Source organism: Euleptes europaea, chromosome 10, assembly GCF_029931775.1.
Source record: "Euleptes europaea isolate rEulEur1 chromosome 10, rEulEur1.hap1, whole genome shotgun sequence".
In the NCBI taxonomy this organism is placed as follows: Eukaryota; Metazoa; Chordata; class Lepidosauria; order Squamata; family Sphaerodactylidae; genus Euleptes; species Euleptes europaea.
This window is the reverse complement of record NC_079321.1, coordinates 47860563-47879971: the sequence shown is the minus strand read 5'-3', so window position 1 is coordinate 47879971 and position 19409 is coordinate 47860563. Positions and strand designations below refer to the sequence as shown.

Genomic DNA, 19409 nt, shown 5'->3' with positions numbered 1-19409 from the left:
TAGCCCAGGCTAGCCCAGTCTCATCAGATCTCGGCAGCTGAGAAGTTGGCCCCGGCTAATATTTGGAAGGGAGACCACCAAGGAAAACCAGGGTTGTGATGTAGGGGCAGGCAATGGCAAACCATCTCTGAATGTCTCTTGCCTTGAAAATCCTATGGGGTCACCACAAGTGAGCTATGACTTGACAGCAAAACAAAAAGCAAAAAGTAACTAATAACCAAGAGTAGTTCCCCCCCATTACTGCAATCCTATACAGAGGTACTAAATGTAAGCCCACAGACCTAGACTGGAGTAACTCTGTATAGGATTGCAATCAAACAAGGGTTGCATATTCTGATTCATGAGAATAGTTGCCTTAGAGAGCAATCCTAAACAGAAGTAAGTCCCATTTCATTCAGTGGAGCTTACTTTTAGGAAGATGTTTTCAGGATCAGAACCCTAGTAACTCATGAACAGATTTTATCACCAGATACTTACATTACTGGTTCTGTACTTAAATACTTTAATATGAATGCAAAATAACTACCCACTGTTATCTTTTTTAAACATATAAAAGCTTAAAGTAAAACCCCAGATATTTTGTATCTGCCCTACAGGCCACCAAGGAGAATACCAGGATCACTATGTAGAGGAAGGCAATGGCAAAGCTGCGACTTGATGGCACTTTACACACACAATAGGGTATTATTTTGGTATCCTTAAAAAGTTACTACTAATGTCTCAAGAAAATGAAAAATGCAGCAAACCAATATTAGTTCCTGCATCCCATGGAGTTTGAGTTTAAGCACACATAACTGTGCTGTATACACCTTTTGTGTATTATTTTAAGGATATGAACATGTGAATTGCCTAGGTTGAGACAAAGCATTGGTCCTTCTAGCTCGCTATTGCCTACTCTGACAGTAGTGGCTCTCCATGGCCTCAGGCAGAGAAAGCTGTTTCCCAACTGCTCCCGAACTCCTTTAACTGAAGATGCCAAGTATTTAGAGTTGCCAAATCCAGCTTGAGGAACTCCTGGAGATTTCTTGGTGGTACCTGGGGAGTACAGAGTTTGTAGAGAGGAGAGAGAGCTCAGTGGGGATGTAATGCCATAGAGTTCACGCTCCAGTGTTGCCATTTTCTCCAGGGGAACTGATCTCTGTTGACTGGAGATCAGTTGTAGTTCTGGGAGAACTCCAGGCCCACCTGGAGGTTAGTAACTCTACAGGTACTGAACTTGAAGATGGACTTTCTCCATACCAAGCACATGCTCTATCAAACAAAGTAATATCACTTTTACAGTTTTTAATACCCAAAAGAGGAATGTAAAAATTCAAATAAACATGTACAAATAAAAACTTCTACACTGTTTTATATTAAGACATGAACAGCTACTATGAATAGATATTGTGAGGCATCTGGAAAAAATTTGGGAGATCTGTGAAAACAATATGTAAACAAACAATTGCACATTGGTCAACAGAGCCAGGCTTGGGTGTAGGTGAACCCATCCAATTCTAGAACTACGGTTGCCAAACTCCAGGTGGGGCCTGGCTAGCTCCTGGAATTAGAACTGATCTTCAGTCTACAGGGATCAGTTCCCCTGGAGAAAATGGCCATTTTAAAGGGTGGATCTATGGCATTATATCCTGCGAGGTCCCTCCCCTCCCAAACACCACCCTCCATAGGCTCTACCCTCAAATCTCCTGGCATTTCCCAACCTGGTGTTGGCAACCCTATCAAACAGATTCTTGCAGTCTGTTGCTGGAACTTTAGCTGGGTTCTTGAGCTACAGCCTGAAGGGTAGCAGACAGAAGACATCACTTCTTTGACTAGGAAACATTTTTATAGTAGGTTTGCCCAGTGCAGAGGCTTCAGACTGCCTGCCAATCACAGGGTTTGATGTTACACATCCTTATTTCTTTCTAGGCCTTTCTATTTTCAACTTACGTTTCAGTCTACACCTTGGTCACTGATTTAAGTCTTGGAGCATCTGACAAGCACGTTTCTTGCTGAATTATCTCCCAGTGGACACTCTTGTACTCATTCTGATTATTACTTTTCATCACTTTTTCCTTTGGTTATTTGATGTTTGATAAATTTGGTTATCCTGATAAGTTTAATTTATTACAGGGCCCAGCTGGATTGAAAGGTGAAAAGGGTGACCGAGTAAGTGCAATCTTAACTTAGTGCATTCACATTTTTTTCTAATTTATTAAGTTAAATAAAAAAGGAGTAGCTCATGTTCTAATGCAAGCCTTGCTTTAATTATCAAGGGAGACATTGCTTCTCAGAATTTGATGCGAGCTGTTGCAAGACAAGTCTGTGAACAACTGATAAACGGTAAACAGGAACTATGTATATATCAAGACATATTTAACTCTTATTTCCACCTATCAGGCTCTATTGTGAAATGTAAGTATAGTCACAGGAAGTGAATTGTCATCAAGTTTGATAGTGCCTGCACCGGTGGGCAAAGCCAAGTGAGCAAGTGCTTGCTGGCACTGAGATCAAAGTCCAGGAGAGCAATGTGTAGACGCTAGGATGCAAATAAGGAGATGCAAATAAGGAAGTAGCAGAATGACCCAGGAGTCAGGTATATTCAAATGGCAATTCATAAATCTCCAGATACTTGGATAGTGACATAAAAACAGTGACATAAAAACTGCAGAGGAGTCACAGGAACAGGTGAGGAAAGGCTTGGCAAAAATTCAGGGAGCCTGGGCAGCTTCTAGCCCTGGTCAGTCAGACAAATAGGGTTGTCCATTAGTAGGAAGGTTTTTTGAGGGTGGTGGGTTAGCTGCAGTTTACCTATAAAATGAGACTGGTGGTGCTGAAATCTAATTTGGTGTTTTCAATTTTTCATAAATGCTGTTCTGGCAGCAAAGTATAAGCTATCCAGTGTCATGCCTGTCCTGACTTTTGTACTAGGAACTGTGAATAGAGCCAGGAAACTAAGTAGTGGCAATAGAGGGAGAATCAGAGGTATGCAGTAAGCATTTCCCATTTTACTACAGGTTGAGTATCCCTTATCCAAAAATCCAGTATCTAAAATGATCCAAAATCCAAAACTTCTGGTGAAGTAGTGACACCTTTGCTTTCTGATGGTTCAGTGTACACAAACTTTGTTTCATGCACAAAATTATTAAAAATATTGTATAAAATACTGTATAAAATTACTTTCAGTCTATGCGTATGAGGCGTATATAAAACATACATAAATTTCATGTTTAGACTTGGGTCCCATCCCCAAGATATCTCCTTATGTATATGCAAATGTTCCAAAATCCAAAATAATCCAAAATCCAAAACACTTCTGGTCCTAAGCATTTTGAATAAGGAATAACCAACCTGTATAACAAAAGGGGGACCTGCAAGAATTTGTGGGGAAAGGAAATTTTCTCCTGCCTGTCTTCTTGCTCCATCTGCACTCTCTTTCTCTACATTCTGGCTCCAGATCCACCTTCACCCTGTGGCTCTTTCCACCCCTAGCCTTCCTATCTGTTCTGCCTTCTGTAACCCAATCATATGCTTTCTCAGGTCTACTGTTTCCAGCTCACCCCATTTCCTACCCTGCTTTTCCTCAGCCCCCCTCGCCCCCTTGCACCCCTGGTTTCCCCCATCAATCCTTCTTCCCACTTCTGCTTCTCCTCACATACTTCCTTCTGTTATAAGGTACCATTTTGAGTTGCTGCAGGGTTTTTTTTATTGTTGCTTGGCTTTCGTATTTTGCATTTTTCTCTGAATCCATGCTATTTTGGAGTTGTACATTTTATTGGTTGCAATTTTCCTCCTGTGGTATCTGCTGCTCAAATTTCCTTTCTTCCCTTTGCTTTAGTGTAATAGTTTATACTAATTATTCATCTTAATCTAGGATTGTGTCCCAAATTAACCAATAATAGGTTGGAAGGGGTCTGTGTATGTTGTATGATTTGTGTGTATTTTCAATAATTTGTTTCATTTTCCCAAAGGTCAAATGACCCGATTTAACCAAATGTTGAACCAAATCCCCAATGATTACTATTCGAACCGCAACCAGCCTGGACCTCCAGGTCAGCCTGGGCCCCCAGGACCTGCTGGGGCGGTAGGCGAACCTGGAACTGCAGGCAGATCAGGCTTTCCAGGTACACCTGGGCTTCAAGGGCCACCTGGAGAGAGAGGTGAGTCGGGTTTTTTTATAGCATGAGTATTTCATCTTTGTACGTCACCTTCTGTGAAGCAAAAGAATTTTGTGCATCTCCTGCCCAGAAGTAGGGAGGAGTGAATGTTCCCTATTTTGTTTCCTTTTAAATTAGTTTATTAGTTTCTTAATGGATTTGGTTCTTTGCTTTTCCTTTTGTTTTATAGATTCTTTTGCATTGTATTCACGTTGTACAGTGTTATGCACTATTTAAACAGAATTTATATGTCTAATATGTCATTTATATGTATACAGTGTGTAATGTTGATTTATTAACACACAAGTAACAGTAACAAATGTGTACATTTTAAAGAAAAATTCATTGCAAGAAAACATAAAATGACACTGAAATGCAGAATCACTTGTTATGTTTACACAAGAGACAAGCAAAACTGCAGTAGAGATTTTCAGGTGAAAATAGCAGGGATGAGAAATTTGAATTCATCTCTAAACAGAATATCCATGGGGCAGCCTTCAGATGTTCAGTAAGACCAAATACAGGGTTTTTAAAAAAAATGAAGATTAGAAGAATTAAAATGGATTAAGATGGCTTCATGGACTACTAGGAAGGTGGTATTAAAGAATACACTGTAAATTAAACAACTAGCGGTTAAGCATTAAGAAAAAATACAATCAACTTTTTTCTGTAAAAGCTTTAATAATGGGGGGGCATTTTTTTCTTTTTATGTGCTTTAGGGCTGCCTGGAGAAAAAGGTGAAAGAGGGATTGGATCTCCAGGACCAAGAGGTTTGCCTGGACCACCAGGTGAGTTTTTCAGTTCTAATGTATTTCAGGTTACAAAACAATGTAAGGAAAGGCAACTATATAGTGTAGAAAACAAAATTAATAACCTTTCTTTCTGGCATACAGGGATGTGATGCAAAAAATGCTTGATGAAAATGTCCATCAAATCTTTGCTGATTATGCTCAACCTGCCTTTGTCAATGAACCTTTAATAATTCTAGAGTCAGAATTAGGTTGTGCTTGCTGTGGTCTTTCTGTCTCAAGATAGAAAGCACTCCATAGTTCAGGGGTCACAGTTTAGTACTTTTACAGTTGCTATTTGTGCAATTTGACCATTCACTGATGTCTTGGCAGCGGCAGTCAAACTGTCTCATTGCTTCTGCCTTTAATTTAGTAGTTTTATTTTTCATTACAAGATCCGTAAGAAACTTGCAACACATTGTAGCCTCACTTGGTTAAATCTCTACATTTCTGTTAACCGTGAATATAACTTGTTCCAAAAAAAACATTACCTCATCCATTTTGAAGCTGCGGGGTAGCAGAACAACTCTGTTTTAATTGAAATCTAGTGTGCTTGTCTAAAGTAGAAGTGTCCCTTGAGATCTCTGTACCTGACAAAGAGTGGATATAAACCACCAGGCTCAGCTCTTGCCAAAGCAGTTTTCTGTGAATAAAGACCTTAAAATTAGAGAAGCAACTAATGATGAGTTACATCTTTAGTTCCCTGTGGTTATTTCATTGACACCATATGTAGAAACCCAATGGAAGTATTTCTTAACCATATGCCTGAGTTGAAGTCTAGACCGCAGTTTCACAGCCACTTTATCGGACTACCTCCTATTGAATTATACAGATATATTGACTTCCTTTATATTATCAAATCAGGTCCACAAGGGGAATCCAGAAGTGGCCCACCAGGTGCTACAGGCTCTCGGGGATCACCTGGCCCACCTGGCCGTCCTGGGAATGCAGGCATTAGAGGCCCCCCAGGCCCCCCGGGATACTGTGATTCATCACAGTGTGCTAGCATTGCTTACAATGGTCAAGGATATCCAGGTAGGTTGTTGAGAGCTTAAACATCATTCATTGCTTCACTGAAATGTTTGTTCAATTTGAGTAGCTTTGTGGAAAGAGATTTCCTAGGACAATGAACTGAGTAAAGAATTAATGAGTAGCCCAGATGATCTGAATAGTGTAGTCTTTCTAACTGAGGCCTAGAAATAATCAGATTGTTATGAAGACTAGTTTTGCTGTATTTATTGAACTATCTCAATCTGAAATATATATTTATATAAATAAAACAGTAAATATTGTTTTCATTTAAAAAACTGTTTATTTTTAATATATATAGTATTAGGAGACTATTACTTTGCTGTTAGGATTTAAATGACAATGTTCTTCTTCTTCTCCTCCTCTTCCTTGTTGTCCTCCTCCTTCCATCAAACTTCTTCTTCTGAACAAGGTTGACAACTCCACCTAAAGTAAAAAGAACACAGTTCTTTGCCAGTTCTGCACGTGACTTCCTGATTAACGTTGGGACTATCTATACAAAATTAGTAGCTGAAATTTAATTTTCCAGATCTAAATGCCATTCTGTGATACAGTGCAGACAACTGAAAAGAGTCACTATCTCTCAATTTCTTCTGTTAAATGCCAAAGAATCATTCATATAAATGATGCAAATTTCTTCTGAGAAGAAGCCATTTCTGAAAAACAGGCCACCAAAAGTACAAAAATGCAGGGAAAGTCACCTAAAATAGTGTGAGCCATAAATCTACAGGCCTCTTTTAAGAAAAGCATTGAGGCCTACAGTATTGTTAACTAGTTTGTGTGCACTGTAGCACCTTACAATCCATAAACATGATATTGCTGTTGGATATGTTGTTTGCCACTATTGTTATGCGCATGTATACATGAATATATTTATGTATGTACACACAGATTCATGGACATAAGGTGGGGAGGGGCAGAACAAATTGAATGGAACAAAATTGTCACCTAGACTTTGCACAACAATCTGAATTTTGAAAATCAATGGGAAAAGTGCTGCAGGGTCACCTTGCAAAGTGCAGCCTTGTATACATATATAGATATATACATATTGCTTAACCCTCATAGGTGAACTTAAATGAATTAAAATATATATTTTGCACACCTGTTTGTTCTTGAAAACTAACATCATCTTTGACCTGTTTCAGGTTCCGGCTAACACATTTTCTAAGTCGCCAGTGCTGCTTACAGTTTGAATACAATGAAAATCCTGTTTCTGAGATGTTTGTGCACGAGCTTATTAGGAAATGAGTCTGTATGGATATTTCACCATAGATAATGGTTAACTGAACTGTGTAAGACTCAGAAGATGGGGAGATTCTTGATATATAACAAACACTAACAAATTTTCTTGAATGCAATTAAATACCAAAATGCCAAACATAAAGCAGAGGGAAGGAAACCCAAACTCCTATCCTTACCCTTTCTTTTAACCCCATGTCAAAAGGAAAAACAAAAACCTCTAGAAATCTCAGTTGCAATGGAGGCTTATAAAACTACTAACTCGTGGTAAAAGAAAATTGACTCTCTGTAAATAGTAAACTAATTGTAGCTTGTAAATGATTTGTATGAGATTATGTCCGCTAAAATCTGTTAACATCATTACATCATGCTTTTGCATTAAAGCCTGCTGCTGCTGCTATGCACCATAACCTCTTTGGAAATGTTTTGAAATCTTTCTCTCTGTTCTTTGTGTTCTCATCATCCTCATCATTCTGACCATTATCTTATCTGATTCAAGGCATAGAGCTTATTATGTATGTCATCCTGTTGCAAATACTCCCTTCTCCACCCAAAAAAACCCCCCCTTAACTTTGCTTCTGATTTTCCTGCAGTGTTTGATTTTCCTCCAGTTCCTGTTGTAGTTCAGTCTGCTCTAAGGAGCACAATCAGAAAATAATATTTGCTGAATATCACCAGTGGTGGTAGCTCCATACATGCCCTAGTACTCTGTTGTTTAAAAGCAATATTGTATAGCTGCCAGAAGAGGGGGGCTAGAGTCACACAGGAACCAGCGTGACCCCTATGCTGGCATCCGTGCCACTTGCGCTGTGCAAACTGGCATGGACGTTGGTGTAGGGCAACCTACGCCAGCTCTGGGGTAGTGCGCAGCAGTGCAGGGTTCAGGCGCTGGTGCAGCCTTCTGGCAGAGTTCCAACAGAGCGACTCCCTGCACTAGCATCCAGGGTGGTGATCCCGTGGCAGAGCCGTCTCTATGCTGCTTCCCAAGCCCTTTCAGGCCAGGAATGTCGCCTCTACCCTTATTTGAGTTTACACCACCGAAAATGGTGGCATAGCCCCGTGGAATGCTACAGAACAGTTCCATGAGGCTTGCAGACAAGGGCAGGATTTTTGCTTCAGCAGGGGGCTGGAATCTACTCTGGAGGTGGTGCGGCGCAAGGTGCCACCTAACCCCTCCCCCCAGGAATGGGCTCCCTGTGATTGAGGTTATCTTTCTTGCCCAAAACATTTAATCAGCTTTCCATCAAGTGGAAAGGAATAAGTAAAATGTACATTAAGGCCATGATCCCGTTAAAATTAGTCATGGCTCTTTGTAATGAATGGAAGAGGTTACTTGTGACTAACAAGTCCTATTATTTACTCAAAACTAACTTAGGGGAGCCTAAATGCTTTCCAAAATGGTACTATGACCTTCTTGATTATTTATTTTTTGGCATTATATTATATATTTGAAACCCACCCCCTTTGAAATGTACTGAGAAAATATCTTTAATCGTTAATAATGATACATGCATTTTGCAAAAAAAGCAGTCTAGACTAATCCCAGGAGCAAGTCTAATTAAACAACAGAACTTACTCCTGAGTAAATACATGTATAGAGTCAGATTGCATTTCAGTACATTCCCCCATTCCTTGTGCTCTCTAAAATGCACTCAAAATTCTTATACACGATTTTCCCTGCATGTACTCTTCATTTGTCTGAGCAAATACATTGGTGTTTGAGATAGTTTATTTGAAAGCAAAGTGACTTTTATTGAACCCCCTTCCAAATATATGCATTCAGGATCAAATCCATAAAAATTCTCCACCTTAGCATTACAAAAAAATTTTTTTTTAAATTAACCATCTGGATTCAAGGACATGTGATAACTATAATGTTCAATCGGACAACTATTTTCAACCAGAGCCGTATGTACCTGAAACTGGACCCTATCAGCCTGAAAGCGAACCCTACGTAGTCCCAGTGGAATCTGAGAGAAGAGACGATGAGTATGAGGACTATGGAGCTGACATGCATTCACCTGGATACCCTGAACATATGCGCTGGAAAAGATCGTTATCAAGAAAAGCAAAAACAAAACCATAATTGCATGGCTTTTTCATTCCTCTCCTTCTTGTTTTTGGTTGCTTGTTTTTGTTTTTGCTTTTCTCACATAGGTAGATACAAAGTGAGTGTGCCTGGTATCTAAGCTGATATGCACTTGCTTCTTAAGAGTATTAAGCTCATGTGGGAATAGCAATTAAAGTTCTTTGGTTTTCATTCTTGCTCTTGAAATCCTTGTAAAATACCTTAGCTTACAGTGGCTGCATAGAACAATAATGCGTGCATTCAGATTTATCACAGAGCTGCATTCTCTTCAAGTAAATTAAACAACAGAAACATGCCTTCACGGCTGCTGATGGTGTGAAGGCTGGGTGCTTCAGCAGTGGAGCTTGTTTTGTACTTTTCCTCCTCATCGAATACAGTTCAGTCACATTATAAATCTGCATCATCTGGTAAAAAACCTCTTCTTGTCACAAGTCTCATTTCATATCTTTGCTTATATCTTGCAGGGCATATAATGCTCTTATACATCTTTTTAAACAACTGCAAACCTTAAATAAAGTAGCTGACATCATCGTATCAAATGGTTACAGTTTTCTTAAAAAGCAAATTAATGCCTTAAAATTTCCTTGTTTTAGAGACATTTATGCCAAATTGCAGACAATCCTGCAGAGATGGAATTGCATGTTTGTGTTGTATATTTAGTATGGTTTTTCCCCAGAATATAATGTTTCTTAGTTATCAAAAATAAAGCAGTTGGAAATTGTTTGCAAGACTATGGTTATAGAATTGCTGCTTTTATATTTTAACTGCAAATTGTGAATTTCACTGCCTTATATTATTTATTTCTGAAACAAAAGAGGCATTTTTCAATAAAACTACTGAAAATGTATATAGTCTGTGAGTATTATTGCTGGGAGGCTTCCAAATTTCAGAGGTTTTATTGTATTGGAAAATAAATAACTTGACAGAATTATTACGCTGCATTCAGAAGAAACAAAAAAACTTGCACTACATGACAGTTTTGAATATTTTACTATGAAAACTAGATTGTGTTAGTGGTTGAGGTCAGTGTTATAGTTCAAACTGTAGTTTCCATGATCTAAAGTTATAATTTTGTGTGTCCCTGCTATACAGAACCCCCAATAATTACAGAATTAAGATAGTGCCTTCCACTAGGCCATTTTAAAGCCATCTGTGTACTTCTAGCCTCCATGCTGTGAAAATGGTTCTCATGTGTATGGTTCCTACCTTTAGATACAGGTTTAACCAGATACTAGGAGCCCCGTGGCGCAGAGTGGTAAACTGCAATACTGCAGTCCAAGCTCTGCTCACGACATGAGTTCAATCCCGATGGAAGTTAGTTTCAGGTAGCCGGCTCAAAGTTGACTTAGCCTTCCATCCTTCTGAGGTCGGTAAAATGAATACCCAGCTTGCTGGGAGTAAAGGGAAGATGACTGGGGAAGGCACTGGCAAACCACCCCGTAAACAAAGTCTGCCTAGTAAACGTCGGGATGTGACGTCACCCCATGGGTCAGGAATGACCCGGTGCTTTCACAGGGGAACTTTACCCTTTTTTTAAACCAGATACTAGTCTTTCTTTTAAATCCCACATGGAATAGTTTGGGATTAAGGAAGAAGGTACAGTAGGAAAGTGATTGGTAGGGAAAGGTTTAAGCAACTCCTCCACTTAAAATCACTCCCTCCAGAAGATATTTTTCCCTGATTGGGGTTTCATTACATGTAATGGCAATTGGACCCTGAGGTAGCTTTCTAAATGATTAGACCAATTCATAAAGGATAGGCTGCCTGACAAAACATTATGACACACATTTTTCACACAACGCATTATTAATGTATTGAATTCATTATCACAAACCATTTTGCTGGTGAATAGATTTAGATGGTTTTACAAAAGGATTGAAAAACCATGGGTGATTGAGCAATGATTATTGGCCATGATGCTGGGGTGGGTTTTTGCCTTTATACTCTACTTGCAAACTTTCCAGAGGTATTAGAATGGTTTCTGTTGGTTTCCCTACTTATGTATAGGTCTCTTTAAATTCCAGACAATGGTTCCTTAAATGCCATTGAGTGAACAGAAGCCACTTCCATTCTTCCATGATATTCCATTGCTCTCTGCATTACATCTCATAATATTCCCAAGGGGCTGCCAACACTGATAAGCAGATTTGTGGGCTGCATTGTTGGGGGGGAAGAAGAAAAGGGGAGATGGGAAGGATCTGTTCTGTGAGCAGAACTTCACTCATGGTTCTTTGGTTCCTATCCAGTATATTTTCCATGTAAGTGTGTATAAGACAGAGACAATCAGACTCAGGCTGGAATAGAGCATTTCAAGAAACATAATGCTTCCCCTAAACTCAGAAGCCCCATCTCAAAATCCTTGGTGGTTGGGATGGGTATGGATCAAGCCTATGTACACTTACTACAAAGTTCAGCATATTTGTATACAAAGTACCACTGCTGTATAAATACATTTGAGACCAGGCTGTTAGACTTACTCTTATTCATGAAATACGAGTTTTTCAGTGTAATTCATATCCTGATTCCACTTGTTTAGTATAATGCACATGACTGGCTCCCTGACATGGGCTATTATCTGAAATGTCCAGTGCTATGTTGAAATGTTGATTGTCGGGGTGGGGGGAGGAGAGAAAGAATTTTAAAAAATTAGCCATGGGAATGATGCTTTAAATTTGTTGGTTGGCATAAAGCCTTCTAGGCTTTACATTCTGTGAAAAGCTGAAATAAAATAACCCAAACTTACATCTCACACATCCTCAGCTTCAATGCCAATTTAGTGTCTTTTTTGCCTTTTTAAATAAAAAAGATTAATTGAAACCAATAGACACGGAATGCAGGTACCAGCTCAATAGGTAAGGTAGCAGGTTAAATTTTAGAATATTTTTCTGTACCGTAGATGTCCCTTGATGATCGGAGTATACATTGATATCAAACTATTTCTCCTGCAGAAGAATCTTTTGGTACAAAACATAGTAGGAATTACATTGTTGTAAATACTATAGGCATATTTGTTTCAGGAGTGTTGGTGCAGCTCTTTTACCTTTTCATATGAACACATGCATTAAAGCTGTGTTCTAAAATCACGTGGGCATCTTCACTTTACATGCATTTACTGTTAAGGCTAATTGCAACAGTTCAAATTCTCAAAGTCCTGAAGTCAAAGAGACGAAATGTTTCTAACATTGAGCATTCTGTTTACAATGTGGTACATTAATCATTTGATTCAAAACCTTGTACCTGAAGAATAATAAACAAGGGTGTGGAGTGGTGAACTGGAATAATACAAATGAATAGAGAGCAGATGACTTTTTAAAGGTTTCCTGGTATGGTCTTGTGGATCAGTCTGTTATACCACATCACACTCTATCATCAATATATGAATAACATTCCACACAACACTACAGATTGCAAATGTAAACATAAATCAACAGAGCCATGTGTACACACAATGACTTTAGTCCAGGGAATCTATGAAGCACTGGGCTAAGGAGTTCTGTCCACCCAAATGATGACCAGTGCTGTCACCTCTGACAGCTCCAGCTATCTATGTGGATGGCCAGAGAGCTGGTGACCCTATGAAACATCCCTTTGCATTTACAGATGTAAATGGAGCCATGGAGGTTACTTTTGGATAGCTTTTTGGTTTGGTCAGAACCTCTAGATCATGTCTGGAACTTCTCATGTTTTTAAACCACTTTCTCCTAATACCATCTAGTATGTTTATCCTCACTCCACAGCACATGTTCCATCCTGCAATGAATAAAGCCCAGAGTTACACCCAAGATTTTCAAGCCAAATCACACCTTAGCTGTGGGCTAAGAAACCAACCCTCTTTGATATATTTGAAACACACTTTTGGGGAACATATATAGTCTTACAAATCTAAAATATCAGTTCTGTTGTGATGCAAGAATGAAGTTGACACAACTAATAAATGCAATGCGCAAGGTGAAACAGATTTTTGCATGCAGATCTGCTGAATCAGGGCCACGGAAGGCAGCTATGCAAGGGACCAAAAACCCCAACTGGCCTCGGTTCATAGTCTGTTAAATTAAGGTAGTAATAGCTGCTTTCAACTGATGTAAAGCAATCTGTGTGTTTAAAATGTGCTACTGAAGTTAGGAATCTTTAAACACCAATCTTTGAGATCTCCATATGGGATTTTCTGTGTAAATAACTCCATATTGTGATAATTAAAACTACCAGTCTATTTAAATTGAATTTTATAAACAGGAAACCATGGGTTGGGTCTTATAATAGTGGAGATGAAGTCTCCTTGTAGCACAAGAGAGTTCTGCCATTAGTGGAATGGACTCACAGGATCCAATCTTTTGTAATTTTCGAAAAAAGCTAGCTATGTATCACTTAACAGACTGTAATTGTTCATTATTGTAAAAAAAAATTACAAAACAAGTGGTATAGTCCTTGTGTCATAGCATGTTGTCCATCAAACTAATTAAAAAGGCACTGTACTATACACTAAGAGAAGCTTCAAATGTACAAACTGCCCTGTCATCCTGCTTAAGATATTATTACTGCTGACTAGTAGTAGAACTACCAAGTTTTTATGGCGTTTGATAGTAATTGGTCACCACACACCAAACTGTGGCACTCCCAGATATTCTTGACGCTAAAGTGTAAGTGAATAGAATCACTTTCAGGTGAGGAAAGTACATATTTCTCTTATGCCCCACCCTTTGCAAATACTTTTCTGCATAACAACTCATTCACCCCTCTTCTTCAGAAGCATCTTGGCATGTGGATTCATGTTGCATTCCTTTATTCCGAATTGCTGGCTCTGTTGATTTCCCTCATCACCTGTCAATATTACTTCTGCTTTTTTATCATTATCCTGCTGATACTGCAAATACTGTTCTAGAGATGAAGATGGCCCAGTTTTCTATCTGTATTCATGGGCATGGGGCCTCCTCAGCCCCATGTTTGCCTGAAATCACATGAAGTAATGAAATGACTGTTTACACATTCATTTTGGATCTCTTTCCATGACAGTAGGAAACTGGACAGCCTGTGAGCATGGAAATGGCTGCCAGGTATTTCCTTGTGTAGCCCTGTCTACATGAACATTTGTCTACACAATTGCAGAGCCACGTTAGCTTGGACACATGTGGAATCTGATGATGTGAACTGGCCCCAGTATACCTGTGAACTCCCCAGGATTAGGGGCTGCATCCCTCTGTGGAGGGACATCTTTTCTCACATTGTCAGATAGCCTATAGGAGACAGTACACAAGAACTTTGAAGCAGGTACTTTAATGGTTCTATTCCTTTACATTGCCAACTGCAGAAATCAATCACTACACCTCCTCACCTCCACCTCCATGCTGCCAGGGCTGCTTTCCCCATCTGGGTCCTTCTCCCAGGTCCTGCTGCTCCTGCCCTGATCGTTGCACCCTTCCTCCAGGGCTGTGCCAAGGGGCAGCCCATTTGCCTGGGGCAGGTATGAAAAGTTCTTCCTGACTGCCTTTGGACCCAGGAATGCCAGATTCTGACATGAGAGGAGGCATGGCACCTTCTTGTCTGTACAGGGTCCAAGACTGCCTATCCACAGTTTCTCCCAACCCTCAGTGAGCTACCATCTTCAGCAGGGGCCTCTTATTTTCTATTGCCCTGCTCCTCTTCTCAAGTAAGCCCTAATCAAGGAGGCCTTCACATCTGAGAAATCCTCTGCTCCATAAGGAGCTAATACTGGTGCGCTTCCCTTGCTGTTGCTGCAGCACCTGGCCCTTTTCTCAGCCCTGCCACTGGGCTGCTGCCTTCTTCAGGGCTGAGCCCATGTTCCACCCCTTCTCCCTCTGAGGTAGGGAGCCCTGAGATGTGATAGTGCCAAATAATGTCCTTTCATTACTAGAGAACAATGTAATAATATGATCAACTGTTGTAAATGCTGCCATTTTAAAACAGTTGCGTTCATCTTCATGTCTTCTGTGCAGTGCTACATGGGTCTGTGCAGGTGCAGGCTAGCTGCAGAGATTAGATTCTCACAGCTTCTAGAACAGATGTGTCAAACATAAGGCCCAAGGGTGCATCCAGCCCCTTGAGAGCTCTTATCCAGCCCACGAGCCAACTGAGACAGCCGCCCTCCCTTACTTCCAATCTGGGCTGGCGAGGCACAGCCCGACCAAGTGACATTTATGTCATATCCGGCCCCTGTAACAATTGAGTTCAACACCCTTGTTCTAGAATATTCAGCTTCCTGGAGCTCTCCCCATCCCCTCAGTCAAAAACCGAAGTCGGAGCCTCTTCCTGTCTAAACAGTCACGAGAGAGAATAGCTAACATGTCGTAGCATGCTGTGGTATTATGCCCCTCTCCCAGACACATTAAACAGTTGGAATGCTCATCATTCTGAGCCATCTTCATGCCACACCTGCCATTTCTTAAATAAAGCCATTTCTCCCTTAATTTTCACAGAATATCTGAAAATTTGAAGAGAAGCTGTTGAATGTGCCCTCTCTCCTTGCTGGCAGAAAGAGAACTGAGGGGGAAAGTGCTTTCCCCTTTCACAACCAAAGCCAGGCAAGAAAGGGCATTTCTCCCTGTGGGAGAAATCCTTGGGGGTACCAGATAAATAATCTGAAAAATCACAAAAAAGGGTGCATACTCCCTCAGCTGCTTTTGTCCCAGTCGCAATATCAAAGTCCTTCACAATCATGGTCCTACTGGCCCAGAGGGCAGCCTCAGAACCTCCCTCCAAGAAGGCAAAGAAGAAGGCAAAGCACTCTGCTCTGGGGTCGAGTCAACCCCGAAAATCACCTCATGCAAGGCATTCCCCCTTGCCTCATTGTAGCTTGGCTACCTCGCCTCAATGCCGTACACTGTCTCCACATTGACACTGAGACTCCTCATTGCCTTAGTGCTGACAGTCAGTCTTGCTTTGACATCAGACCTAGATGTCACCCTGCGGTCATAGCCCTGCTTCACCTCAACATTGACAACTGGTTTCACCTTGGCACCAAACACCAATGCCTCTTCAACGTGAAACCCCACTATCTCCTCAGCTTTGAAGTCCTACACCAGGGCAGCAATGGACAAGTGTTCAATGGGGGATGTTTTCCAGTTCTGTTTGTGGGGTGGCCTACTATATGCCTTCCCTCCATTCCCCAAATTGCACAGAGCAATAGCCAAACTGGAGGCAGACAAATCAAATTGATTTATGAAAAAGCTAAAGTAGAGTGTCCACTGCCACTCAGATCCCACTCGACCAGAACCCAAGTATCCTTGGCAGCCTTCCACTCCAAGATCAATCTATAGATATCTGTAGAATGGCAACCTGGTTGCCACCTTCCACATTCATGAAACACTATTCCATTGATGTGAGCTCCAGACGTGAGCCAGCTGTTGGCAGAGCTGTTCTACAATCACTCTTTCAACAATCAGCCCACATCCAATTCCTTAGTAAGTGAGTTCACTATTAGGTATGGGCTACATAGAGAGCCAGCGTGGTATAGTGGTTAAGAGCGGTGGACTCTAATCTGGAGAACTGGGTTTGATTTCCCCACCTCTCCACATGAACAACGGATGCTAATCTGGTGAACCTGGTTGGTTTTCCTGCTCCTACACATGAAGCCAGCTGGGTGACCTTGGGCTAGTCACACTTTCTCAGCCCCACCTACCTCACAGGGTGTCTGTTGGGGGGAGGGGTGGGAAGGTGATTGTAAGCCGGTTGGATTCTTCCTTAAGTGGTAGAGAAAGTTGGCATATAAAAACCAACTCTTCTTCTTCCTCCTCCTCCTCCTCCTCAGTGTGGGACTGCACAGAAGACCCAAAGATGAAACTGTTGTTCATAGAGTGTCTTCTGTGCAGGCACACATCCCTCTCTCCTTTCCTGGCTGTGGGCTGCTTGGAGCTTTGTTCATGGCGCCAAAGGGAGAACTGAGGGAGGAGCACTCTTCCCACCTTTGTCACATGATGTTTTAGGCAAGAAGAGGCTCCAATTCCTGCTTGTGATGGAAGGGAGGGAGAGCACTCCAGGAAGCTGTATCTTCTAGAAGTGTTAAGAATCTAATTTCTGTAGCTGGCCTGCACCTGTGCAGTCCCATGTGTGCCTGCACAGAAGACACTCAATGGACAACAGTTACAGGTAAATGCAATCATATTTAATTTTGACATGCCCCCCCAATCATGCAGTTAATAGGTACAGGAACTCTGATGTACAATTAGGACACCTGGTTGCGCTATTCCTTATTTATTTACAAAATCCATATCCCCACCGTTCTGTCCAGTTAGGGCCACCAAGTAATCTAACAATTAAAAACAGAGCATTAAAAATAGATAATAAAACTAATTAAAACCAAACCTAAAATGCATATTTAAAAATGCAGAGACAGTACCTCAAACACAGGGCAGGAAGGAAGGGTTCCTGAGGGAATGAGACAAAACAAAAAAAAGTCTGCACTTGCTGGTGGATGATAGTGATGGAAGGGGTATTCATTACAGTTAAGACACCATATATCATTGTAGAATTTAATGTGATGGTACTAGATCTTCCCACTTAGGGATGAATAGAGCTGGAATTTTCCCTGACATATCAGAAATCTTGTTATATGTCTCATATTCCTCAGATGTGTCTCTTCAGCAAGAGCTTCCAAATCCATCTTTGAAAATTCACTTTATTTGAAAAGTTGTGGCATTCCAGCTCCCCTCAGCTAACTGCACTGCAGATTCGGAGGGAAATGATGAATCATGGCACTAGAATGTGGTCAGGTAGTACCATGGAGAGTTGACCGCCTACCATTAAATGAAGTGATTTAATCTTCCCACAGAACTGGAAAAACAAAGGCACAACAGGAAACAGCATGAGGTGGTCTGGCTGCCACATTTATTTTTTTTACTGACCCCAGTATTGTATCCTTAACAGTAGCCAGCCCAACAGAGAAATGTACCAGGAGGAAGTGCTATTTAGAGTTACCAACAACCTGGAGAAAAAAATGTCCGGCTGCTTTAACAAAGTATTAATGTGTGGAAATTTTGCAGTGGAAGCTTTTTCAGGGCACAGAGGTAAAGAATATCACCTGGTAAATAACATTCCATTCAGCCTCTGTTAAAGAGGCAGGACATCTTTTCTCTCCAGGTTGTTGGCAGCCCTAATTTCCATGTCAAGAAAGCTTCATCTCCTGCATTTTTGTGTATTAGACTACCACTGAAAGCACAGGAGTAATCTAGAAAGAAGCAACCTTACCAAAGGGGCACCTCCCTCCCACACACACTCACGTTGGGTATATGTAAAAGGAAATAATCTGGCAACTGCATTTCCTTGGTTGAAGTTCAGCTCACCTTTTGTTAAAAGTTGGAAGTGAGAGGGCAGTTTCTGTGGCTTGGTGAAGCCACTTACAGCCCATTCCTGAGCCTTTGGTGGCTGAGGACGGCGTGGCCGAGCGCTGCCACGGCGCCTCCAAAATTGTTCCCCGACCGCTGAAAGGCTTTAAAAAGTGTTTTAATTTCTTTTTGTTGAAAATGGGGTATTTTATTGAAAATGGGGCACTTTACTGTTCTTATACGCAGCATACCCGGGGCAAAAGGGGTCAGGAAGCTGCCTACTGGCAGCTCCGCCCCCCAGCATGCCTCGGGAATGCCCCTGGGACGCCGACATGGGGCTTTGCGCCAGTGGAATGCCGGCGGGAGGCCAAGCCGGCGTCATCGGGCTGCACTGCCACAGCTGCACAGGAACACCTGTGTGAACAGCCCAATGCCGGTGTCCCTGCCTCTCGTGGCGGTGCAAGCAGCACAGCCGCCAGTGCAAGTAGCCTGGATGCCGACATGGGCACTTGCCCGACGAAGAGCTCAGGAATGGGCTGTACATGCTCTTATATTCTTGACCCATTTTTTCTCTCTTCGCCCATATGGATGCAACTCAGTTTTCAGATAAAGGGCCCCCAAGACCAGTGTGGCTTAGTGGTTAAGAGTGGTGGTTTGGAGCATTGGAGTCTGATCGGGAGAACCGGGGTTTGATTCCCCACTCCTCCACATGAGTGGTGGAGGCTAATCTGGTGAACTAGATTTGCTTCCCTACTCCTACACACGAAGCCAGCTGGGTAACCTTGGGCAAGTCACACTCTCTCAGTCTCGCCTACCTCACAGAGTGTCTGTTGTGGGGAGGGGAAGGGAA

The 19409-nt window shown here is 41.4% G+C and overlaps 1 protein-coding gene across 1 annotated transcript in view; it reads left to right on the top strand.

Annotated features, from left to right (window-relative positions):
• The window catches only part of COL12A1 (collagen type XII alpha 1 chain), a 142127-nt gene extending 132775 nt beyond the window's left edge, over positions 1-9352 (top strand). The window contains exons 60-65 of the mRNA XM_056856310.1: positions 2113-2148; positions 2256-2322; positions 3951-4139; positions 4856-4924; positions 5789-5959; positions 9100-9352. Coding sequence (XP_056712288.1) covers positions 2113-2148; positions 2256-2322; positions 3951-4139; positions 4856-4924; positions 5789-5959; positions 9100-9281 — 714 coding nt within the window. The 3' untranslated portion in view covers positions 9282-9352. The remainder of the gene's footprint in view (positions 1-2112; positions 2149-2255; positions 2323-3950; positions 4140-4855; positions 4925-5788; positions 5960-9099) is intronic.
• The last annotated feature ends 10057 nt before the right edge of the window (positions 9353-19409 follow it).